This window comes from Puccinia triticina, chromosome 11A (assembly GCF_026914185.1).
Source record: "Puccinia triticina chromosome 11A, complete sequence".
NCBI lineage: Eukaryota > Fungi > Basidiomycota > Pucciniomycetes > Pucciniales > Pucciniaceae > Puccinia > Puccinia triticina.
In genome coordinates this window covers 5,279,898-5,305,344 of record NC_070568.1, presented here as the reverse complement: position 1 = coordinate 5,305,344, position 25,447 = coordinate 5,279,898, and the positions used below count along the sequence as shown (strand labels likewise).

The 25,447-nt window shown below is 44.9% G+C and overlaps 6 protein-coding genes across 6 annotated transcripts; 1 reads left to right on the top strand and 5 right to left on the bottom strand.

Moving 5' to 3' along the window:
• Positions 1 to 2,344: 2,344 nt before the first annotated feature.
• On the bottom strand, positions 2,345 to 3,556 carry PtA15_11A516 (uncharacterized protein; the record flags this gene model as incomplete). The annotated part of the gene is made up of 6 exons (XM_053161433.1): positions 2,345 to 2,389; positions 2,454 to 2,776; positions 2,856 to 2,897; positions 2,981 to 3,061; positions 3,163 to 3,195; positions 3,274 to 3,556. 6 exons carry the CDS (start codon positions 3,554 to 3,556, stop codon positions 2,345 to 2,347), a joined length of 807 nt encoding a protein of 268 aa, XP_053025380.1.
• Positions 3,557 to 6,561: 3,005 nt separating this feature from the next.
• PtA15_11A515 (uncharacterized protein) lies at positions 6,562 to 8,586 on the bottom strand (the record flags this gene model as incomplete). The annotated part of the gene is made up of 5 exons (XM_053161432.1): positions 6,562 to 6,771; positions 6,848 to 7,406; positions 7,501 to 7,755; positions 7,842 to 8,353; positions 8,425 to 8,586. 5 exons carry the CDS (start codon positions 8,584 to 8,586, stop codon positions 6,562 to 6,564), a joined length of 1,698 nt encoding a protein of 565 aa, XP_053025379.1.
• An 881-nt stretch (positions 8,587 to 9,467) lies between these two features.
• On the bottom strand, positions 9,468 to 10,451 carry PtA15_11A514 (uncharacterized protein; the record flags this gene model as incomplete). Its single annotated transcript, XM_053161431.1, has 3 exons — positions 9,468 to 9,732; positions 9,819 to 9,922; positions 10,032 to 10,451. The coding sequence occupies 3 exons, from the start codon at positions 10,449 to 10,451 to the stop codon at positions 9,468 to 9,470; spliced, it is 789 nt and encodes a 262-aa protein (XP_053025378.1).
• A 3,451-nt stretch (positions 10,452 to 13,902) lies between these two features.
• PtA15_11A513 (uncharacterized protein) lies at positions 13,903 to 15,559 on the bottom strand (the record flags this gene model as incomplete). The annotated part of the gene is made up of 6 exons (XM_053161430.1): positions 13,903 to 13,998; positions 14,105 to 14,191; positions 14,284 to 14,380; positions 14,462 to 14,679; positions 14,759 to 14,854; positions 14,921 to 15,559. 6 exons carry the CDS (start codon positions 15,557 to 15,559, stop codon positions 13,903 to 13,905), a joined length of 1,233 nt encoding a protein of 410 aa, XP_053025377.1.
• A 528-nt stretch (positions 15,560 to 16,087) lies between these two features.
• On the bottom strand, positions 16,088 to 17,097 carry PtA15_11A512 (uncharacterized protein; the record flags this gene model as incomplete). The annotated part of the gene is made up of 2 exons (XM_053161429.1): positions 16,088 to 16,685; positions 16,982 to 17,097. 2 exons carry the CDS (start codon positions 17,095 to 17,097, stop codon positions 16,088 to 16,090), a joined length of 714 nt encoding a protein of 237 aa, XP_053025376.1.
• A 6,953-nt stretch (positions 17,098 to 24,050) lies between these two features.
• Positions 24,051 to 25,197, top strand: PtA15_11A511 (uncharacterized protein; the record flags this gene model as incomplete). Its single annotated transcript, XM_053161428.1, has 4 exons — positions 24,051 to 24,090; positions 24,201 to 24,313; positions 24,426 to 24,765; positions 24,827 to 25,197. The coding sequence occupies 4 exons, from the start codon at positions 24,051 to 24,053 to the stop codon at positions 25,195 to 25,197; spliced, it is 864 nt and encodes a 287-aa protein (XP_053025375.1).
• Between the last annotated feature and the right edge of the window lie 250 nt (positions 25,198 to 25,447).

Below are 25,447 nucleotides of genomic sequence, written 5' to 3'. Positions count from 1 at the left end.
CCACCACTAAGACAACAACAACCGTTGGAAAACCACCAGAACAACCAACACAACAAGTGTGCAACAGTCCGCAACCAAAAATCAACCAGAGAACGGAACTCCCAAAGCGGAGGTAGTCCGCAAGACAGTGAAATGAAAAACAACAAGCAGAGTGAGAGCAAGGAAAAGGAAACATAACCGGAGAAGAAAACCAAAAAGGAAACATAGCCAAAAGGGTGTAATGAAACTGAACCTAAGTTGGCGGAGGCGGAGTCCAAACCTTGAATATCTTGGCGGAGGCAGAGGCAGAAATTGAGATCCCAATCCTAAAACATCTTGAGTGTGGGTCTGCTAGTCCTGCGCCAAATCTGGTGTTCTGCTGTATGCACCGGTCTGAACACCACAAAATACATATGTAATTAGTCTTGATATAGGCAAATACCAATCATTGTACAAAACCAGGGATTCTAGGAGTGATAGAAGGTTGGTAAAAGTTAGTTCTAATCAGAGGGAAATTTCATTGTTGAAGATACCCCTTATTATTATTTTAATATGCTTGCCATCTTATCACATCCGGAAGCAATGGATGTATGGAAGAGAGTGTATATACAGTGCCCCCCAAAACTTCTTGACTACCCACCAGGGGAGATTTTGACACACTCTCTAGAGAGTGCCATACTGTACCCTTTTTCCACAACTGTGCTGGATGCCTTTGATGAAAGTAGTGCAAGAATTAATGAAAAATTCTGGAACTAATCCACAAATGATTTGAAACTGATCCTGTATTCAGGCATAAACCATCCAGAATTCATGAAGAAGTCAACTGGAAAAAAACTGGAATACGGTTGAAACCAACAAGACACAATGGCCACAATCAAAGCATAATTCCATTTGAAGTGTTTGGTAATTAAGATGAATGATTGGTTTTCAATTCATATTATTTATATGTGCATGAAGGTGGTAATTGTTTTCACTTTTCTAATCTAACTGTAATGTGCGCGTGTGCAAGTTTGTTACAAATTGCAGGTTGGGCCTCCTGCAGATCAACAACATGTACATCCCTGTTAGAATGATGTGAAAGGCCCATCTGAATTGGCATATTTTGCTAAAGAAGGCCAGTATCATCTGGAATTCAGCCAAAAAATGATGAAAGTAGGGTGAAAATATGAGTCAAGTCAAGCTTGGAGGTGTGTGGTCACAGATTTCAGATAGACATCCTGCCTTCTTAACATATATAAGCTTGTGAGTTGTTTTTGTGTTTGTTTGTTTTCCAATGTCTCCATGCACATGCATGTGAGTTTTTTTCCACTTTGCCAATGTCACCTTCGTGTACACGCGTACATCAGGGTGACAGATCACTGGAGGCGCCTTTCACAGCTCCATTACAAGTAAAAACTGGTCAGAAAGCCATTAAAGCCCCCGCAGGTAACATTTACGTTGTTTGGAACCCCTTTGACATAGAGAAATTGATCAGCAGAAATTCACCATAAATGAGTAATAGTTGGGCATTGATTAACTATGATTTCATGACAGATTGTAATTAAGTTATACTTAGAAAATTAAGTGGTTCTATACAACATTGAATAAGGTCCTGTGATAATTTGGCATCACTTCCGACACACTTCCCATTGACTTCTGAAGAATTTATCAATCATTTCCTAATCCACATCAGACTCACATCAGACCCAGAACAACATAAAATTAGACTCTGGCACTCTCTGGAGAGTGCGTCAAATTCTCCCCTGGTGACCCCTCCCCCTCAAAAAACATGGAACTTTGAATGATGTGTTCAAAGTCACCAGACATGTATCATATGTAAACTACATATTTTTGAGCCCTACAGAATTAGGAGAGCTCAAAAATATATACTTGAGGTCTGTACAATGCCTCAAAACAAAGGAAGCTTTTTTGTAGCCCTCTTGTGGAATAACCATCTTTCCAACTTGTTCTCGGTGGCCAACTTTGTCTCATTGCAGCCTTTGATTCCTTAGATGTTTCCTCACTGCGCTTCAGTCTGGATTATGTGGAGTAAATGGTGTTCTCATCTGCTGGGACCGTCACTCAAGCTACAATTTGAAGATAGTTTTATCATGTGACTGACTTCAAAAATGTAAAGTTCAACTAAACCCTTGGTTGCAATCACCCAAATGATCAACAATTATGATGTTTTTCTGAATTTACGGAGAGTTGCAATGGAGAGATGTCTGAATTGCCTCAGATTGATCGGCGGCAGCGGCACGGTTCCATAAGATGGAGTATGTTGAAAACAGATGTAGACGGTTCACAATTATAAGTGGAATGATAGAAATGGATTTAGTCCATGAGTCTTGAGAGAAATAATGTGTGGTGGATACGATCAGATGAGTCACTCGTCTGTTGAAACTGGCTTTCCATCACACGTCCACGATGACTGGATTCCAGGACGTAGATCAATTCATCTTCTTTTCAACTGAGGAGGCAAAACTGTGGCTTACGTCTCTGGCAGAGGGTTTTCCAACCCATTGATAAAGATCTGCCATATTGGTTCCTGTTCCCAAGCATTCGGACACATGCACCAGCTTATATCCAGCTTTTTGCAACAGGGGTACTGCATATGGGGTCACTCTTTTGGCAGTAGTTTGGTAAGTCTCGTGGTTGAGAGTGATCTGAGAGGCCGGAAATATCTTGGCTAGCTGCTTGTAAGATTCCATCGATTGCTCGGGGGTCGCACCCACAGCATCTTCAGAGTCAAACGACCAGTTGGCCACGATATACCCCCGTTTTCTCAGTATTTCCAGGCTCTGATCGTTGTATGCACCTGATTGTGTTAGGACATAGCTTCAGCAAGAAATCCAAACATAGAGAACACAGAACTGCTATGAGGTTGTGAAACTTACCATAAGGAGGTCGGAAGAATTTGGGCTTGACTCCCAGAATCTCTGAATGGCGAAGCAGAATTAAAAGACACTAAGCATATTTTTCGATAGAAGGAAAAGTATGTCAAAATTCGAATATTACGGACTCATTAATGCTAACTCAGTGAAATCAAGCTGTTGATTCAATTGTTCGGCCGATAAGGTACTGATATCTGCATGTGACCATGCTAACGAAAACAATTGGACAACCGGGTAACATTAAAAGAGTGTCAAAAGGCAGAATTTGTTCGCAAGCCTTTCGCGAAAACCACAGTTGATTGGGACTAACTATGCGATCCAATCAAGTGGCCCTGAGAGAAAGCTTAAAACCCACAAAGTTCATGGTAAGTAGCTGATGATGAGAAAATTTGCTAACAGGAGATATTAATAAATATCTTACTCCGCTTCAAGTGCTTCACTATCGCATCATCGTAGATGCAGCCGTAGTTATTGCCGTTAACATAGAAGGTGCTTTTAATTTGACGGGCATGGAGGTAGTCGGAGATTTCATTTTCGTAATCAAAAGGCCCATCATCGTAAGTCATCGCGACAAGCCCGGCTCGCGAGCAGGTAGTTGCGGGAATATCATTTCTAACTTGAGTTGCCCTGGCAAACGAGCTGGATTGGACAAACGACTGTGAGAGGATTACCAGTAGAACACTGAGATGAAGAATGGGGTTCATGATAAAATTCAATTCGGGGATATCCTGCCTGTCAGATAGATGAGTGAATTAGGAGGATCTGGTCACGGAGGCTATTGAAAAACTCAAGCTAATATGTAGAGAGAGTATGGTAACATAGTTACAGAGAAGGAAGGTGTGACTCAGCGCTGGACGGAGGAAATGAGGAGCAGAGACCTGACTTTGCGTATAACCAATACAATGTTTACTGCCTCCTTGAGGTCAGCTTAAATAGTTAAGGTCCTGTTATGCGTGCAAACAAAGCATGTAAATCATGACTTGAATTTTAACCTCATTTGAAGTTAGTAATAGCAGCTGCAAGTGACTTTCTTGATAAAGAAAATGCGTCGGTGCGGAGGGTCCGAAGCTTTATGGATTGGCCGAGCATCCCTCGACCATTTGTTCTGAAGGGGGAACTGGTCTGAGTGGTACGACTACGACTGGGTGTCTTTGATTTACAGGGGGATCATACATTTTTAGGCATTTTGTCCTAATCTTTTCAACCTGGCGTGCCAGGCGTAAATTCTCGTAAATTTGATAAGCACACAGGCTCCGAGGACTCCAAGAAGCTCCAAGCTTCAGGTATGCAGACATGCATGGCTGATGGAGGACAGTTTATGTATGTATGAATTTCTTGAATGGAACTCTGAAGGCTTAATCTACATGTGTTGCCTGTTGGACTTGTCTCTGGACGGTTGGGTGTCACCGTTGGGTAGTGTGCTAACTTGACACAAGTCCCGCCAGCGCCTGGTGGGACTTGTGTCAAGTTAGCCAGCGCCTGGTGGGAGTCGCTGTGGCTTAGTTAAGCTAGGGTAGACTCTAATACATGCCATAGAAATTAGAATCGAAAAAGTTGAGCCCCAAACTTAAAAGAAAACTTCTTCCTCTTTATTGCTTAGTTGTTCTTGACCTAGACCATCTCAATCTAAGAGGAAGGAAGTTTGTACCGGTGCGCGTACAGGACTCAGGATAAATGCCTAGGAAATCGAGTTGATTTCTGGATGACTGAGGAAAAAGGGAAAAAAAAGGGGACAAAGTCACTACAAGAGGGGCTGCTTTATAAAGGAGCCACGAAAACAAACAAGCACGTCATAAGAGTGTACAACTATGCACTAAAGAAACGTGCTACATCTGCTACATGACTAAGAATGAAAGAAACCTCTTCGACTGAGAAGAGCAAGAACAACTGAATAGCTCGGCACGCTAAACCCGGGCCTAGTCCCGGCCGGGATGAATAGGCTATTGAGTACCCTGTATAGTACAGGGCTCAACAGCCGCTCCTCATCCTAGCGTGACATCTGAAATAGGGCTACTACGTAGCCCGTCACATGTAGCCCGGCTACAAGTTCCACTCGACGGGTATCGCTCGAGGCTAGTACTTTTGTCTTCTACATATTGTGTTTTGAATAATTCTTGGACATTTGGGTAATCCCCCCCTCCATCACAAAAACACCAACTTCACTTGATGTATGCCAAAAATGGGGTTCACTCACAGATTCTACTGGTATCCAGCCACCAGTGCCTCCCAGACCCCAAAAGTGTAGCTTTTAAACTTTCCAGTGCAGAACTAATTTTGGAAAAGTGTCCAAGCTTTTTTCAAAACACAATATGTGATGCGTTCCAGGAAGACATGGGATTACGTTACTCAATTTATCTTCAAATGCGCGGTTTGCGAAGCAATTGACTCTTACTTATGTATGCCACTTGCTATCGAAGAAAACGACGGCCGTAGACGCAGTGTCAGGAAGGCTGGAAGCACACCCGGGCAGTTAGCGAGATTGCCCAAATGGATTTTAGGTGCTCCAAGGCTTTTGAAGCTTCTTGGTCAAGCTTTGCGCAGTTTAGAACATTGCGGGTGCATCTACAACGAGCTTTTTGTGCATCACGAAGCCACCTCATGTCGTGTGGATTTTTGTGCTTCTTTCAATGCGGCTCCAAGGTAAAGCGGCTCCACGTTAAATCTATTTAGCGAAGGTGAGTGGAGGACTTCCCGTCAATCTGGGAACCCAGATTTTTCCAGATTTTGCGGGGAAATCTGGGCTCGATCTTCCCAAATCCTAGATCTGCCTAGTTTTCCCTGCGAAATCTGGGAAAATCTGGGTTTCCAGATCGGCGGGAAGTCCTCAGTGGAGGACTTCCCAGTGTTTGTGTTTACATATTTATGTGTATGAAGGGTACTGCCAAGTGAGCCGAGTAACTCGGCAATCCCCTGATTTACTGCAACTCCTTTTACGTATATGAATGAGTTTGTGGTGAGCACAAAATACAGATCTTATTTTCCGATGACAAATGTGAAGAAGATCTGGACAAAATCATTCTCGTGCGAGACGGCGTCCTCCCGCCTTTTCGCTGAGGAAAAAAGTTAAGCTTTACACGCATAGTGAATTTTGAGCTCAGGAAGTTAAACTTTTAACAAGCGTTGCAAAGGCTCGCGCAACATCGTCACAAATGACTCTCGACTATTGGTGGACTTCAGTTGATTTTGAAACATGTCAAAAATCTATCTCATTTTCACAAATGTGGTGACAAGATCTGGATTTGGATATTGGATACATATCAGGCTTTATATTCAATACCGGTATCAAAATCGCGGCCGAAGTGCTCCCACCTACATGGCAGAGCTATGCCCGTATTTCAACTGGCAAGGAGTGCCAAGGTTGAACAGTTCTTGAAGCTGCTTTTTACATGTGCATTGAAGGATGATACTCAAATCTTGGCGTGTGAACATATCTTTGTACAATCCAACGCGTGCTCAAATGAACACGAGGCACTTGCCCATATTGCTTTCAACCGTTTAAATCTCGGGGTGATTTTGCAAAATTTGGAGCAGCATAATGTTTTGTTGGAACCCACATTCCAGTGGCAGTGGCACTAGTTCGATACTGTACTCGGTGATCCAATCATTTAGGTTAACAAGGATGGACATGAGCAGAGAGATAACGTGATGGGTGATGTTTCATAAACCAACGGGGTAATCGACATGAAGGATTCCGGGACATCAATACGTGCTATTTAGTGCTTAGCCTAATCTTGCGGAGTTTTTCTAGCTTGCATGCTTGGTGCCAATCTTCCAAGTCGACTTCATTTTTGCCCAGTCGAAGACCCAGCAATCTAGCCAATTGTAGGCGCTGGCTCAGATCATCTTGACTCATGGCTTTGTCGGCATCTGTGAGGGTGGTGGCTGATTTCCGTATCGAAACAAACGCCTCTTGAATTTCCTGCATTTCCATAAAGGTGTGGCGTTAGTTGATGCTGTGGAGCTTTCTCATTGCGGTTTGTAAAAATAAAACTCACGGAAGATACCGATTCAGGGATAATAATCTGGCGCTTCCTCATATCCTGAATGAGTCCTCTCCACGCATTAAGTTCCTCTACCGTCGGCTCTGTACAGAGAGAGGCATCATGAGATTTCGAGTGATGAATAGGTAACGGCCAAAAGCCTTCTAAAAATGTTTTGCAGCCTTCGCTAAGAGTAATCATTCCGATCTCGACGTCGAAATCAAATGTGCTATAAGGGAAGCTATACATCAGTTTGCCGTCGTTCACCACTTTCTTGAGAGCTTCCAGATTTTTTATTCCCATGGAGTTAAGTTGGCCCTCGGACATAGTTCGTGAGTCAATCAATAGAGTTGTGTCAGGTGATAGTTGCAAGGGTCCAGAATGCAGAGAGCTTTCATTTGAGACCGGGAAAAGCGGCGCTTGGTTCAAAGAAGGGACAGTGAGAGGGATCGTGAGAAATTTGGGGAGAATTGCCGATAGGACAGTTGATAGACAAGAGGCGGAATGTGGGTCATCCTTGTAGATCAAGTTCAAGGGTAAAGCTCCAATAGTGAATCCATTTAGACGAGTGTGGCTATGAAATCATTGGCAGTTTAAAAACAGTTAGTATTACTTCTAGCTTAAAATATACAGGCGGCATGGCGAATCACCGAAAAAGAAATACAAACATTTTGGCTGCCAAAGAAGAAAGCAAGTACTGAGCTGCCAGGTCATCTGCTTTGAAAACCTTATTTGAGAGGTAATTTAAGAGTCGATCAACGACAATGCTGCGCTCAGCTTTCTGACTTGAAATTTCTAGCAGAGGGAGGGGCGGTGTACGGCAAAAGACCACGTGGACGCATGGGATAGACGATGTAACTGAAAGAGTATCATCATTCGCTTTGCCAGCGACTAGAGCTTCGTGATGGTTTTCGGAAAGAAACCTGTGATTAGCAAGGTAAATCGAAGTTTGAGCATCAAATTTCCGACACAGCTAGGAAGACTCGGCCTTCTATGCAGGCTTACTTACGGTGTCCAATCCAGAACGCCGATCACTTCAATTACATCGGATGTTTTGATCAGCTGGTTATCGGATGGGTCATAAAGCTTTAGGAGAGCTCCAACATGCTTCTGGCCACGGATAGGATACTTGTTGCGAGTTCCTTCTAGCTTAGACACGTCAGCCTTGTGAAAAGCACCACTTTCCATCTCGTTGTCCACCATATCTAATTTGTTGAGTGAATACTCTAAACCACGTTCTGGAGACCCATCTAAAGCAGATTGAACCCATGAAGCTTCCCCCGGAATCTCTACGCCATAGTATAATTCACGTTCAGACAGCACTCCATGATGATAGGTGTCTACTGGATTGACGTTAGTGCACGATTTCGATTCTCGATACATCATGCATCCGCCAGCCGAGTCTTGAGAGGAATAAAGCTCAGGTCCCAATCCGGTATCTTGAATCATACATCGAAAGCGAACAAGGGATTCCCTGGGAAGCGATTCCGGTGGGGTAAGAGGATGCGTTATCGAGGGAATCTGTTTCGAAAGGCGGAAAATATCAGAAAAATTGTTGATAAACGCAAAGGACCGAATAGGTAGGAACGGACCTGATAAATTGAGTCATCGTTGCTGAGCAAAGATCGGAAGGATCGGGAAATTGATTCTTCAAACTTGACCGATCCATCTTGAGACGATTCCGCTCGAGTTGCATCATGATGGAGGAGATCAATAAACCGCAACGGGTTGGAGATAGCCTGAGTGGTATCCATTTTCAATCGTAATGTCAGTGGGAGTGGTTGCAATCGCTTTTTGACCCGCGACGCGACCTGTAGATAATCTGTGCGAGAGGCTGATGACGTAATCAGTTAGAGTTCTAAAGTCCCTCCCGAGCGAGGCCGAGAGGGGCTTCGCGCCCATCCCTTCGGGACTTTTAGTTCAATGGCCTCGAGCTTTACGCAGTCCCTCCCATTCTATGGATGTTGGTGTTTTTTTCACATACGAATAAGCCTAGTTGGATTTTGGATTCCAGAAGACTCCTGACGGAGCGACTTGCACAGTTGACGAGCTTAACTAAGCCTCTCCGAGGAGGCGCGAAGCGCCTCCCGCAAGCGGGAGGGTGCTCGCGCCCCGCGAGCACAAGGAGGGACTTGTGTTAAGTTCGCACAGCTGAGAGAATCGGTGGACATGTGACTGCGAGAATGATTGCGAAAATGGGCCGGTTTCTTCGATGGCTACCCATACTGTTGTAATCATAAGCATGTGGATTGCAACAAAAACATCTTACAAGTTATACTGAATAATAAAATCATCTGATGTAACATATAGTAAATCTCCTCCCGTACTGAACAGAAAACTATTCCGGTATTCCGGTCCGGACCCAAGTGCAATTAAAATGTTCGTAAAGGATGCGAGACAAAGGAATTGAATAAGTAATGAAGCACGAAACGAGAAAGGGTTTTTTTATTTGTTTTTCAAACAAACTCATTATGGTGTAGAAGATTAACTATTCTTGATTCTATCGAGGATCGCCGTGATAATTTTCTGACATAGCCGAACAATATAAAAAGCACAGAAAGGATAGGATGACCGGATGGTCAATCTGGAGTCCAGACCAATGAAATTAGTATCCTCCATCTGGAGCCATGGGTGGTCATAGGGAGATTCCTGGGTGGATGGGTGTATGTTTGGTCCGAACGAGGGCCAAGGATTTTGTTATGAAGTCAACCGTTTCTTGTGGGCGACTGATAAAAGGTAAATGACCTGAGGCAATTCGTTCCACGAGCAAGAAATCTGCCTGCTTGTCTGCCAGCATTTCCTCTTGGGCCGCCAATGGAATCGCGTTGTCTTCGGTGCAGATGAGGTAAGAGGAGGGTATAAATCGATAGGCTTCGTGATCAAGAGGGCTAGTAAACGCTCTAAAACCAAAAAGACAGGATAAGTGTTTTTACGTCAGTCTCTTCCCAACCTCCGGCTTATCTATTTTAAGAAAGTTGACACAGACCCAGCTGAATGAGGCTGCAGCAAGCGAGACAGTTCGACGGCGAAACCGCTGGGCAAGTCGTTGTAGAATAAATCTTCAGGCCGAGCTGGCCAAATCAATCCCTCCTGTTAGAAAGTCGAATCAATTTGCGAAAGGGGTCAGAAATCTAGCAGATAAAGTGCACAAGAATGCTGTGGTCGCCTGAGGAAGGCAGTCAGATAATATAAACACCACCTTGTAATGAAATTCCCCTTGCTGGTGCTTGTCATTCAGTTCATTTACACTCGTCCCGCTCCAGAGAACAAACGCAGCCACAAAAATCAAGCTGCAAACTCCGCCCGCTTGTTGGTTCTGTTTGCGTTCGCCGATTCCTAAGCCCTTGACAGCATCACATGTCGGCACCCCCGCATACGAGTGGCATACGATCGCTACATCCCCACCACTGTCGATTTCTTTTAAAATCTGACACCGAATATACTCCGCATCATCCCTTTCACCTTGCGGTAACCCGTGCCGTGCACCCGTCGATGGTAATTCGATGATAGACGTCGTGTATCCGGCTTCTGTTAATGTGATATTAACGGAATCAAACATCCAGCGTCCATGCCACGCTCCAGCAATCAGAAACAACACTGGAAGCTTGGTATCCGACATTACTTGGGAAAGAACTGAACAACTGCTGCAATCCTATTTCGTCCTGCTAAATGCACGGCTTACCTCTTCTTATCGAATGCGAAGAGTATGTATGAAAAATGAACTTGATCGTGGTGTCTTTTGGGGAAGCTGTTTGAATTTTTGTTAGAGTTTCGGAGTTTGGTGAGGATTTTATCTACCAGGCTGCAAGCACATAAAAAAGGTAAAAAAAGGCTACAACTCTACCAACATACAGCCCAACGATAAGCCAACGTAGAACACTCGTGATATTACCACTTGGTTTGCCCAGACACCGCTTGATTAGCAGTCGGAGGGTTGTTGAGCGGCTCCAAAGTCAACAAATATGCAGAGGAAAAGTCAGGTCAGAGATGCCAAGATCTTTGATGTCCTCCCACATGCACCGGTGTCCATATGGTTTCGGAGCTAAACGATCCCCGCTGCAAGCATTCGCCCCGTGGCATCTTTCAATTCAGCATCTCTGTAGGCATGCAGGTGCAATGCATTCGATAGTGACGTTCCCAAACGCCGGTCTCAGCCGGTCTCGCCAAAACCGTTGGCTGGAACTTTTGCGATGCTTCCGCGGGATTCCAATCGAGCACATTGTTTCTTTCGTTCAATTTTGGCGCACACTGACACCAAAGTGACGTTTCCAGGTTGTAGTGCCGAGCAATGTCGACATTTGATCACATGGACCTTGGTCCTCAAGCCACGTTCAGAGTACAGCGTGCGTATTGCTGCGTATTGCAGCTGCAAAGTGAGGTGCCCAATCAACTGATCGTGAGCGGTGGGCTATTCCCATCCATGGATTGTGAAAAGGATGGCACCGAGCCAAATTTCCCATCGCGGTGGACAAGAAAAGATGAGGTGTTATGTAATAAGCAAGACGCGACTTGAGTCACAAGTCTTTTGTGTGTACTTTTTGCGCTTTGATTTGTACTCCGCTCGGAGTGACTGCCAACTGGTGTGGACCCGAGCAATAAGTACATCAGTTTCTTGAACTTATCAGACGTCCTGGTTTGAGATTTCAGAAGACCTGGGGGTATTGGAGGACTTTCCATTGAGATCCGCACATGGACCCTGCAGAATCAGATTTGCAGAAATATTTGCATGGACCCCCTAAACTTGGATTTCGTGGCACTGGCAGACTCTGGTCAACTAACTTAACAAAGTCCCTCCTCTGCGGGGCTGAGTGGGGAGCAGAGTGCCGCCGACCGCAGGGAGGGACTTGGACCCAAAGCGGGGGTGCTCGCCTGAGAACATCAGGCAAAATCCTGGTTCAACTTTGAGAGCCTGTAGCTCGCTCGTTATGCGAGCTACATATGAGGTCCCGAGCATCGACAGATGCACTTGCACCTCATCTTCCTTCCTGTCAGCTCAGATTTTCAAAGGAAAAAGTATAGCAGACAAGCAAAGCCGAAATAAGAGAAACAAAAACTTGACCCGCACAGGCCTGCGGGGCCAGGCACCGCCTGTGAAGACCGCTGTCTTGAGTCTGGGTGGGCTTTACAAAAATTTATCGAAAAAAACTTGGAAAATGTGATGTTGATGTGATGAGCTCAAAAAATCAACAAAGTATAAAGCAGCTTAAGTTCCGATAATGGGGGGGGCAGCGTTGAAGCTGCAGGCTACAAAATTCAAAGAGTGATTTTCCATCACTTTTTGGTGGGTGGTCTTCCACCCAAACAGTTGCTTTAGCCGCTAGCTTAACTAAGCCTCTCAAACGGAGGGTCCGGGGGACCCCGCCCGGAGGGCTCTCCGTAGGAGAGGCTTATGAATAATGTCTGCAGGCTGGCAGACAAAGAAAGGATTTTCAATCCTAAAAACACAAAAACACAATTTAAAATTCACCAATATGTGTACAAGAAAAACTGAACAGCCAGTTTTCTTGGCAGTACTGATGGGCATCCTCCCCCAAGTTTTTGAGGCATAAACTCCAAAACTGATTGAAGGAATCCGTTTTGGAGGTCAAAGGAATCCTGGAGGATATTCCATTGCACTGAAGATCCAATTTTGGATTTTCTGATAATATGCACAATTGAATATCCTATCTGCAACAATTGGGTGGCTACAGGTGTAGGATCTGCAGATATCTGCAGGCTTGTGAATCCAATATCCACAAGGCATGAGGGTTGTAATTCCTTGGTTTACATTTCTTTGTGTTTTTTTATTTTTAAAACATTAGTACAGAAAAAATGATAAGGATTGAGGAGATGAGACCAGCGCCATTTGAAAGCTGAGATTGAGAAGTGTAATTTGGCTCTGGGGCAGGTCCACAGGAGCTGAGGGGGAGGCTGGGTGATGCTAAGTATTTTTCCTCCAGCCATTGGTGATTTCTTTCTCAGCCAAGATTTTGACTTTGTGCACAAGTCCCTCCCTGCGGGAGGGGCCGCTTCGCGGCCAGCCACAGCGAGCCGGGGGGACTTGTGTCAAGTTAGCTTTAGCCGTAAGTCCCTCCCTGCGGGAGGGGTGGCTTCGCCACCAGCCAAACTTAAGCTCCACCCAAATGAGTCACCCCCCAGACCACCACCCAAACTCCAAACTCCAACCTTTCACATGGGGAGGGACTTTGATAAGTTAGTCTGGTCAAGGGGCTGCAAATATGGGTCTGAAGGGGCTGCAGCACTGCCGGGAATACCTTTCATTCAACATGAGGCCCCTGAAAATATTGAAATGGAAATTTTTGAGGAATCAGGATTCCTGAAAAATTAGGTTGCAATCTTCTTTAGAGGTTGGGGAGATTGATACGTTTAGCACTTGCTACATCTCATCAATTTCCCGGTGTACCAAGCCCATGCTGCCCATGTCATCACCTCTTTTTGAACACAAAATCAAAGCAAGAAATCATCCAGTGAAATAGTTGAAGGACTTCCAAGTCAGATGTGAGCCAACAGATTTCAGATTTTGGGGCAATCTAGGTCCCCGAAGATCCCCAAAGTAATCCAGAGTTCCAGATTTCAGATTTTGCAGGAGATTTATTCCAATTTAATGGGAAGTCCTCCACTTGCCAGGCTATGAAACATTCCTTGGGAGGATATGCAAGAGATTGCATCTGATTGCATACAAGGGAAGCTGATAGTAATATCTAAATTACATGACCAGTTTATGCAATCAGCTCTCTTCATGTCCCCTGCGCTAATATTGACTATGTACACCAGAACAGCTATATTACACACTTAATATTCCTAATTTCTTTCGAAAAGTAACAAAGAAAAACATCTCAAGTAATGAAGATACTATGGGTAAGATGTGTGAACAAAATGATATTCATTTTTTTATCAAATTGAAATCTGACAGCGGTACAGTACATTTTTTTTTTTTTTTTTTAAAAAAAAAGAGCCTTGATGATCTCAAGCGTCATCTGGAAAAATCAATTGGATGTCCTGTTGGTGGCCATAACTCAAAAAAGTGGGGCAAAAGTTTATCAAACATGGTTTCTCTAGAGACTGGATTCTCAATAACTCATCCAATCTTCACGACGAATGAATTCAGCTGAACTTGTCATCGTCGCAGCTTCTCTTGTGTGAGGAAACGCTTTAGGATAAACAAACTATTTTCAAGCCATCATAAAGAATCAACAGGACGTTTTTGTCAGTGATGACCGACCCGAGATAACAACGCGCGACGCAATCAGCGCAGCAAAAAAGAAAACGCACTTTGGTGTTGTACTCATGCATGACTTCGGCTTGAATGATCTCTTTGTCCTTCACGAGTTGAGAAAAATGATTGATCACGAAATAATTCTTTTGCAATATAAAATACGGTTAGCTCACTTGGTATTCAATCAATCCCAAGACGGTTACAAGAGATATGTGGAACCGAGGAAGGGTCTTACTTGGTAGATCAAGACCGTCATAAGCAATATCCAATGCAAGCAACTTTCGGAGAAATTGGCGAAATGTATCAGGAAAGCTTGAGGTGGAGGATAAACACTGAGCGGCATCCATAGACGAACGATAACACATGTTAGGATATGTAAGACATGGTTTTGTTCGGAATAACAGTCTACGTACATGAAGACCTTAAGTCTGACCGGATCGATCTGTGACATATTTAGTTGATACACTTGGGTAGGTTTAGGTAGTTGATTTATTTCCGAATTCGGCCATCCAATGCAAGACGATAAAAACCGTTTCAGTAGGCTGAACGTCACCTCTCGCCAGCTTGGTGGTTCCTCCTGTGGTGCAGTAGGTGATTGAACTAAGGTTACGTTTGGAGAGTTGACCATATCCTATTGTAAATTTATTGAGAGATCAGAATTTCTGTGGTAAAAAAACTTAATGAAAACATGAATCAAACGTTAGACTAACTTCGCGGTGATGTAATTGATATGCTCTACGAGCTGTGAAGAACGCGTAGCTATTATAGCATGAATATATACACATAAAAAACGAACACATCGTCATCTAAGAACAAGCAAAAGATCGATTAGAAACAATCTAGAGAGATAATATAGATTTAGGTGGACTGACCGCTTCAACAAAGCCAAATGAAAACCAGGATTTGTTTATTTGTTTATCGCCCATGTGGCTTCGTCTCATGCTTTCTAGGCCGGAGAAAAATCGAAGAAGGAGATGGGCACCATTTAGGCCGATCCCGAAGGTGAAGCCCAGCTCGTCCCAATCCATCAGCTCAAAATATTCCTGGATTTCCATCCATTTGTCGGCCGGCCAATCCAAATAACTCGAGAGATCCAACTTCTGATGGATCTTGGTTGTAATTCTCTCGATTCTTGTTTTAGGTTTCTCGGGAGTAGCTGCTGGAGGGACTAGTGAGCGTCCGCGTCCATAAAGGCCAGTGGTACGTGATGCGGGGAACCTTTGTTGTTGAGAGGGCGCTTTCGAGACGTATGAGGCTGAGATGGATCGTTTGGAGATTTGGTTGGCGGGATGAAATGAATTCCGGGTGATGTGGGCATGGGATCGGGAGGATGGAAGATGAGGCTGCCGAGTGATACCTCGATCGGTTTGTGTGGCATAGGATGAGACGGCTACGGAATGACGCGCCCTTCCTGGATCTCGGCGAGCCGGCTCATTTTGTTGGAAGTGCTGGTTGGAAGCTGACGTGCCATCTTCCTCGGCTGATGCTTTGAATCCGAAAAGTCGTTTCATGATTGCCTTTCGTTGTTGGAATACGGAGTTCGTAGTGAATGTATAGCCGCTCGGAGTGTTGTGGGGGGTATTACGTGTTACATAAGGCTTCCCACGCTTCACGGGGGGTCACTCGGGAAAACTGATCAACACCCGAGCAGGCCCGGGTACAACAGAATTGAAGTGCGTACCGATACAAAGGCTTTTTGCGGTGAAGTTGTTTGAAGACTCACACAAAGAAGCTGCTTGATCTTATAGATCCTCTTGTGGCTCTCGAGTGCCCAGAAGTTCATATGTGTACCTCATGTAGAAGACTTCTCATGTTAACTGTTGCTAAACTGCTTAAAGCCAACGAATTCTTTTAAAAAATGTACAGAGATGGATTGGTTTATATTGCGCTACTTGATAGGAGCAAACAATCATATATGCACAAAATTTACCAGCCTGTATTATTCTGAAATGACAAGTGAAGCACAAGGACAAGTTATTGAGCCGTAATAAATAAGGGGGCCAGCTCAAGGTTCAGGATTATCCTTTAGAGGAGCATCTTTATGCACATCGACTGTAGGTTGACCTTTCAGCGCCTTGTTGTTTCCTCCATTGGTACCCCCGTCCCCGCTGTTGACCATGTTCTTCAGGAACGACCTCACGCCTCCCTTCTTTGCCTCTTCCTTTTTTTGTTGGTCCAGTGATAGGTTCAGTGGGCTGGTTGTCCTTGCGCTTTGTCTGCTGGTGCTCCGTGGATGGCTTCTTGTCAACTTCGTTGGGGTGAGGACCGGAAGCCGGATGTTGTCGTTCCCAAACGACATTGTCAATTGAGCTTTCTCTTTGCTTGCGGATTGTTGGTGGCTTGGAATTGCCAGTAACTGCGCCGTTGGAAGAGATGATGTCTCCAGTGTTGGCAAGAACGCGAGTGATGGGCTTGCCTGTGATCTTCTTGGGTATCGCCTCGCTTTCTGCTTCACTTGAAGATCCTGATTGTTTGCGTAGCGGCAGCTTGAATCCGTCAATAGCGCTATCAAGTGCCTTGATTCTTGGCGGGGAATCACTCGTTGATGGCTTATTCCTTCGTAGTAACGAAATTCTGGAACTTCTCCGACCCAAAGTAACAGGTGGCTTGGGTTTCTTCAAAGAACCGAGAGATCCTCTGCCAATGCAAGTTGAAAACAAGGGATCAGCAAAACAGTAAACTTCCTGGTTGTTTGAGTTGCACCACCGCGATTTCCGCGTTGGGCTCGCCCACTCAGTCTTTGGGTTGTCCGGCGAGTATCTTATTTTCTTTCAATTCAACGTTACGGGGCTTGCCGGATGATGAACCGTCCAAGGGAGCTGTATTTGTACTGGTAAGACTAAGCACAAAGGAACAGAAGGAGAAATTTAGGTTCAGAGGAACATAATACCGTGATTATGGATTGGAATCACTCAAAAGTTAAAGGCACTTACTCGTTGGGCTTGTTCATTCCAATGGTTCCAGTTGTGATGGTCTCAGCATGGATGTTTATGCAGGTGGATGCAAATACAGCAATTGAGATAAGTTGGGCGAGTTTGACAGAAACCATGATGGGGATTTGATTTTTTTTGAAGTAGAGGAACTACTGGGTGTTTGGGTTGAAGTGAGGCTTAAAAATAGCTTATTGACAAAAGTAGATTGAAGAAGAAAGAGGTGTTTGGATTGTTATTTAAAGCTCAGCTTTATAAACAGAATGGGAAAATAACAGACAATGAAGAATTGGGTACTCGGATTTGTTACTGGTATATAAACAGTGGATAAACAGTAGATAAGCAGTGGAAGGAGTAATATATGTGCAATGTGGTGGGGGAGGAAAATGGTTGGTGGGTATGTCGACAGTGCCTTAAATAGAATAAGTTACCACCAGAGGTCTCCTAGTCCGCCGCAGAACCCAGACCAAATGAACTCCTTCATCAGTCTTCAACCCAATGCTGATGGCAAACATGGGTCTTGGAGTTAAGCCCAGTGGTCATGTTGCAAGTACCAAGGCAGCAATTTGGGGGCACAATTTGAACTGAGCATCCTTGTCACCAGTCGCTTGATTGTCAACCCTTGAGACATTTAGAATGTCCAAAAGGGTTAAAAAAGATAATAATTATTGTTAATAATCTACAAGAAGCGCAAGCGCTAAGATTAAACTGTTTTAATTAAATGATAGCGCGGAGCGCAGAGCTAAATAAAAGTGAAATGATACATTATGTGAGAAAGTAACGCCACAGAAATTATAAAGAGTGCAAGGACAGCGCGCAAGACAAAATGATAATGCATATATGCTTAAATGAGGAAAACCACAAGCAGTAGAGATAATTAAGGTGTTCAAAGTTGAAATCATAAAATTTTCATTACATAAAATCATAAAATCATAAGGCCCCGTTTGGAGCCAATATAATCCAGGCAATATATGATTTTTTTTGCATGACATCCTATGTGACATCTGATCAGGTCCGCCAAAACTTGATCAGATGTCACAAGTTTCCAGATTATATCGCGCAATTATATTGGCTCCAAACGGGGCCTAAAACTTTCAAATGATGATTTTATATGTACCATTTTAGAAATGGAGGACTTCCCGTCAAGTCTGGGAGCCTCCCAGCTCTCATTTTACACACCCATACTCTTAATTTTTGGTAGAAGGGAAAATGTTTTCCTAACCCTACAGCTCATGACTTTCATGTGCAGTGATTGTTGATTTAGTAGATGTCTTAATTTAGGAGCTATAGGGGCATCTAGAGCTCTCTAAATGCCAACAGGAAGTCCTCCAATATTGCTCTATTTTAGTGTTTGGGTGCACATATTTTTTTCAGCTCAGAATTTTATGATTTTATGGTGCTATGATTTTATGCAAGTCAACTTTGAACACCCTTAATAATCAAGAAAATAGTGAACAAAGAAACAAATAGTAAGAAAAACTTTAACATGCAGGATGATATGATCATAACCAAAGGCAAGGGAGAGAGAAGAGTTTTTCTATCAAAAGGAGGAAGAGGGATTCCCTTCTTCCACTCAGAGAACACTAGATTGAATTATTACTTGACTTCTTATTGGAAATTGTGAAAAGGTAAAATACTACTCAAGCGGACTCTTTTCTCTTAACTAAATATTAATATTTACTTAAGTAAATGACTCCCTTGACTAGCATAAGCTCCAAGTCACCATTCTCCTTAAGAAAAGAATAATTAACCTAGATCTCTCAAATCGTTATCACAGATATTCCTAGACTCACTACTCCTTGTACTTGTTAGAGAAATTGTAACTAGGCACTTATTCCGCCCAACCGCGCTAGAACAGCCGGAAAGAAACCAAAAAGATCTTACAAATATCTTTGATCTAACCTTTGGTAGACTTCTACCAGAAAGGCTAGCTTTAGCAGCTTATACAGTCTACTAAGACTAGATATAAAAGAAAGCGCTATATATGGTGTTTCACATTATGGTGTTCAAAGTTGGTTTGCATAATTTTATGCATGCATAAATCATAAAATCATAAAATCTTTTTTGCAGGGGATATGACTGTCTGATTATGTAATACAAAATTTCCTCACCAAAATATTTTTATGATTTTATGATTTATGCAGGCATAAAATTATGCAAACCAACTTTGAACACCATGACGCTAACCTATAAACAATTATATTTCCATTCTTATTTCCTTCTCTCTCCGTTACTTTTGTATCTAGACTATTTTAGTAATTATACATATATAATTACTAACCTCTTGTCCAGCTAGTTCTCCACGCGAGAACACCAGCTGACATTGATACTAGCTGGTTATCGTGTCACCCTCTGGCTGTTGGGCTTTGCTGGTTAAGAGTTGAGCAGTCTCCACCTGGTTAATCAACCATAGACAGACCCATTTTAGGGGGGTTCACAATTGGATTTCACCAGCAACATTTTATCACCTCACCAGTAAAGATGCGCACGCTGTGCAATTAAATTTTTAACCTCACACCAGGAGGATTTTATGCTGGCTGAGCAACGGAAACATACTGGTGCCCATCATCAAGACTGGCCATCATGTATGTATTTATCATACACCTCCGATGAAAGGCCAATCATCGGGTCAGCCAACACCCATATGTACATGCACTCCACTCGATGACCAACCCGGTCATCGGGTGGATACATACCCCGGTCATCGAGTGGATCACCACTACCGGTCATCGAGGATAACTACTCCACTCGATGGCCGGACCGGGTCAACGAGTGGCTACACCCTCCCCTCGATGACCCGATCGGGTCATCCGTACCGACTCGATGGCCGGACCAATTCATCGAGTGGACACATACACTCCACTCGATGATCTGATCCGGCCATCGAGTGGATTACTCCACCGATGACCGGATCGGCCATCGAGTGGATTACTCCACCGATGACCGGATCGGCCATCGAGTGGATTACTCCACCGATGACCGGATCGGCCATCGAGTGGATTACTCCACCGATGACTGGTAATCGAGTGGAGTAGTTATCCACTCGATGGCCGGATCGATGGCCGGATCGGGTCATCGAGTGGAGTAGTTATCCACTCGATGACCGGACCGGGTCATCGAGTGGAGTGTATGTGTCCACTTAATGACCGATCCGGCCATCGGTGGAGTAGTTATCCACTCGATGACCGGGTTGGTCATTGAGTGGAGGTGTATCCACTCGATGACCCGGTCCGGCCATCGAGTGGAGTGTATGTGTCCACTCGATGAGCCGGTCCGGCCATCGAGTCGGTACGGATGACCCGATTGGGTCATCGAGTGGAGTGTGTACACTGTACCCACTCGATGACCCGGTCCGGCCATCGAGTGGAGTGTGTGTGCACGTGATGACCGGGTAATTGGTCATCGAGTGGAGTGTGTATCCAGGACCCAGGAAAGCCCCTATGGAACACAGTAACCTGAATTCCCATATTTTTGAAAAATTCATACATTTTTGGAGCTCATTCATACACGTTTTGTGTGTAGGTTCAGAGCTTGGTCTAAAAATTCATACAAATTTTGTGCCTACGTTTTATTGGGCAGCATTGATGCTGCTGCCAAGGGGGGGGGGGGGGCAAGAAAAGAAAAAAACTGGGAACCAGACTGCTTTAACTGTTGAGGGGGGGGGAATGGGGTCACTTGGGCAGGGTTAATAACAACGGTGGGCCACTACGCTACATTTAGTCCATAGTTCAGCGCAGCGTAGCAGATCTAAACTACAAATGACAGGGTTTTCCGTTAGCGGGCAGTGATTGCCCGCTACCGCTAACAGGCACCCCTTGAAACTACAGGGCCTCTATCGCCGCTATCAGCGCTAGCAGTGCTATTCAACCGCTAAAAAAGCTGATAGCGCTGTTAGCGCCCGTTAGCGTAGCGTAGCGGCCCGTAGCGGGCGCTACAACTAACGGCAATGTGTCAGGAACTACGCAACGCTAAACTAGCAGATAGCGCACGCTACGGATAGTTTAGCGTAGCGGCCCACCGTTGTTAATAAGAAGGACAGAAAGTGGGATGCAACCTGTGGATTGATTGGGTGGCACAGGGGGAGGTGGATTGATATACTTTGTATATACTTGTGGTGGTGGTACTGGAGCCACAGCCGGAGGGTAGGTGAGTGTGGTACCGCTCCAGCCTAGAACTGTAGACTTGATTCAGACTGAAAAATCATTACAGACAAGGATTTCAACCTTAGCTTGAGCCCCTGATTCTCATACATTTTTGGTTACTACCCCCCTTGCCCTCAGAAAAAATTCATACAATTGAGGTGAGTACCTTTACCAGCCAAAATGACCATTCATACATCTGGGGTGCGTAGGTTTTTTGTTTTTTTGACAAAAAAATCATACATTTTGGTTACTGTGTTCCATAGGGGCTTTCCTGGGTCCTGTGTATCCACTCGATGACCGGGTTGGTCATCGAGTGGGGTGTGTGCCTGTGTCCAATCACCGGTGTTGGGGAAGAGTTGACACGGATGCGGATGCTCTGAGTGTGTACTTGACCCGATGACCCGTGTTGATCACCGGCCATCGGATGGAGGTATGCATTCCAGGTGATGACTGGTATTGAAGGGGTGCCGGTCTGTTCACTCGTGAGTCTAAAATTTTGCTGGTCCCTGTTGGATGACCAGCAAAGTTTTACCATTTCTGGTGGTAATTTTATGGCCCAACTTGGGCACCAGCAAGCAACATTTTATGGGGCCACCAGCAACCAAAAATCCAATCGTGAACCCCCCTATTGGCACATGGCCTTGGGGACGCCGCGTCAGCGCGCCAACTGAAAGTCATCCCTAACTACCAGTCCCCGCTTAATCTTCCTGAGGGCTTCAGATAAGCTAAGACATGACTAATTCTGGTTGCGGGCCAGCCAACAACTTGAGCGGACACAATCAGGGATACCAGTGGAGCTGAGGTGGAAACTTGGCGAATGCAGACTGAGACACTGGCAAGGCATGTGGTGTATTTGAGTATTGCGCTGCAAAAACACATCCATGCAGACCCTTTGTTCAGATTTGTTATGGCCTGGTGTATACCTCTCCGGGGGAGAGTTGATGCCCGCTACGATCGTGTAGTCGGGTGGTACCTTTTCTTCCTTCCCCGGGGTTTTTACAGGTTATGAGCCCAGCGTTATCTCTGTTGCGTGTTCAATTCCCATTGCCTGCATCTCGCACATGTCACATCTCCCCAGCTTGTAACCCTCACATAACATGACATAACTGTGTTAGCTACTCCTAGTCTTACATATAAGCATATTATTGATTATTGGTTTAGGAGTGTGGTTGCCTTAAAATAGTTCCACGGTTCATGGGTGCCAAAAGTCCCATTTTAAGATAAATCATAGTATAGTCTTTAAAAAATAGCATTAGTATAGTAGCCAGTATGCGTGAAAGTTGACAGTTAACAAGTCTGTCGGGGAGTAACACTTAGATTTGTATGTAGTTTCACACCAGTCCATTTGGTGTCCAATCCAATATCACCTCTGTTATCAGTGATATTGGCTTGCGGGGGAGTGTTATGGCCTGGTGTATACCTCTCCGGGGGAGAGTTGATGCCCGCTACGATCGTGTAGTCGGGTGGTACCTTTTCTTCCTTCCCCGGGGTTTTTACAAGATTCACGCAGTTTGTCAGCCCCCGTAAGTTCACTGCCAACATAAGCATCGGATGTGCACATCCCAGTTAATCTCGAGCTTAACTAAGCCTCTCTGAGGAGCCGCGAAGCGTCTCCGAATGGTTGTGAGCCGAATCAACCTCGGGCACCAGCCACCGATGAATCAATGCTCGGCTGCGAGTTCAAACGAGCATCCTGATGTTCGGATGCTGCCAACCGATGAAATCCAGCTCGGTTTGCTACCCACCGAGGCAAATGAACCTCGGGATGTCACAAATCGATGAAATCGAAATATCGATTATGTGCCTCACCGAGGTAATCAAAAATTCAGTTCTCCACGGAGAACTCATTGAAGGACTCACTGGAGAGCTCACTGGAGAACTCATCGGAGAACTTCTCCGGGGAGAACTCATGTGAGAACTTCTCCGTGTGAGAATTTCTCCGGGGAGAGCTCATCGGTGAACTTCTCCGGGGAGCACTCACCGGAGATAACAATACTCTTTTTGCGGAACTACTTGATGATGAGACGCGGTGGGAAGTAACTCATTGGATGTTGTGCAAAGGAATTGGATTGGATCTGTAGGGTAACTTTTCCGCACACCGAAAACTGCTGGTTTTAGAACTTGTTTTGAACTTTTCGAAACAAGAATCCGCCAGAAACTGGTCTCTCAACGTGTCTGTGGACCTGGTTTTACGATCCATCCGCCCGGTGTTCAGACAAATCTTCAGGTTTCGAAGCTGTTCAGTTTCAAAATAGGTAGTATCCACATGTTTGTGAGCATGATTGAGCTTCCTTTGGAGCTTGCCAGTGTCGCCGTGCCCGTGACCGGACACCGGCTCCAAGATTCACCCGACCCTCGCCCTCCCAATGGGCTTGGGCCTTCCCTCGTTTCAGGATTTTTCGCCCTTCCGGCGGGCTCCGACGCTTCCAGCCATACCCTTGCCCTCGCCCGGGCTTGGCTATCCTCGCGACTGCCTCAAGACGACGAGGGTGCCTTCCATGCTTCCTTTCCATGTTTCGATGCATCCCGTGTTTGGGCCTTAGGCCCGTTTCTATTCTTGTATCCCGGCTTGTTCCCTTAGATACCTCGCTGGTTACCCCTTCATCTCCTTGTTACGCCTCGAGCCCCTCAGGGCTCTCCCTGAGGGAACGCCCTCTTTTCGGTTCTTGCCGCAGGGTATAAATAGACCCTGCAGGCCAGTCGATCCTCTTGTCCTCACTCATCTACATAGTACGAATCACACCCGTACCCATTTGAGCTTTCACTGTCCTTTCGTGCCATTACCCTGCTATACCAGTTGACTAAAAATACGTGACTATTTCCCACCCATCCACACTCATCAGTAACCATCACTTGTCCCTCGTTACTCCACCATCTTTCTTTTAACCGACATTCATTTTTTGAATTAAATACATCTAACCAATCCTAAAATGGTATCCAAGCTCCTAGTAACCTTCGTGCTTTGCATTTGTAAGTTTCAAACATCTTTATTTCGCAACGAATTCAGTGATCATGAACTTCCTTGATCGAATCCTCACGTTATCTGGATTTCTACTGACGTCATTCGATCATACTCCTAGGTTTGCCTGCTGCGATCATCGGTTCCCCACAAGACGTTGCGAAAATTATAAGCACGGCCCAGGAACGTGTCCGTCTAACTAAACGCCCGATTTTGGTGGTCAGCGATTATAATGTAAGGTTTCATTCACACTCGACAAGAGAACAAAATTTCTCGAAACTTAATGAGGTCACAAGTTGACGGAAATCTTAACCTTCTAACCAAAAAAACTCTGACATCCGTCCAGGGAGTTCTGGTCAAAAAAGTCAAGAACGAAGAAACTCCTCAAAAAGACATGGAATTTCTCCGGAACGAAGTCTTATCACCCCTTACGGGGGCCGGACATACGGTTTACGTTGCATCTTCAAAGCCAGCACCTAAACTTCAAGAACTCTTGGGAGGGGTTCCTCAATTGGGACTATCCGCCGAGCATAATATGATGGTTAAATACCCAGGTTCAGGTCGATTTCACCCCACGACAATTGAATCAAGAACATGGGAAACAAAACTTTCACAAATAAAAATACCCGATGGGGATGGCTGGAAGAAAAAGGGGGAGCATCAGTTTTCAACAATTATAGAATTTCGTAAGTCTCTCACGACGGAAATGCTAATCCAACCATCCACTAATTGTTGGTTTTTCCACAGCCCCCAGCTATGGTGGTGACCGAGCTCAGGCCTATCTCAAAAATGAGCTCCGCAAAGTGGGCGCTACAGATTACGAAGCGGTTCTTGACAAAAGCAAACCCCAGGTCATGCTGGCCCACACGAAACGGGGAAAGGGCGATGTGGTTATACAAGAGCTCACGAATCATGAATTTGCGCATGGAGTCTCTTTTGGTGATAAAGTAGCCGACGAGGGCATGCACAAGGCCATGCGTGCCGCGGGCTTTCATGGAGTCGTTGTTGGCGGATCGCCGAAAGAGGCACAGGACAATGGATTTCTTCATCTTAGTGGTCCCGAAGAGGTACATGAGGTGCTGCGAGGATTGGCTCAGATCCGAGTTGAAAGTCAATGAAATATAACTGACTACATACCATTCCAAATCATTCCAAACACCGAAAAATGCAGCAACCAATGAGTCATACAGGAACTCAAAGTAAAAACATGATTAGAAGGAAAATTGGGCACCTAAGTAAAATGTGAGAGTGCGATACAAACTCTTTCGGGCCGTTGCGAGTTCCTGGGAGAGCCCCGACTCGAGGCCGTGTCCCCCTCCCGTAGATCAATCAATGCGCGTGAGTGAGACACATCTCGAGACGGCCCAG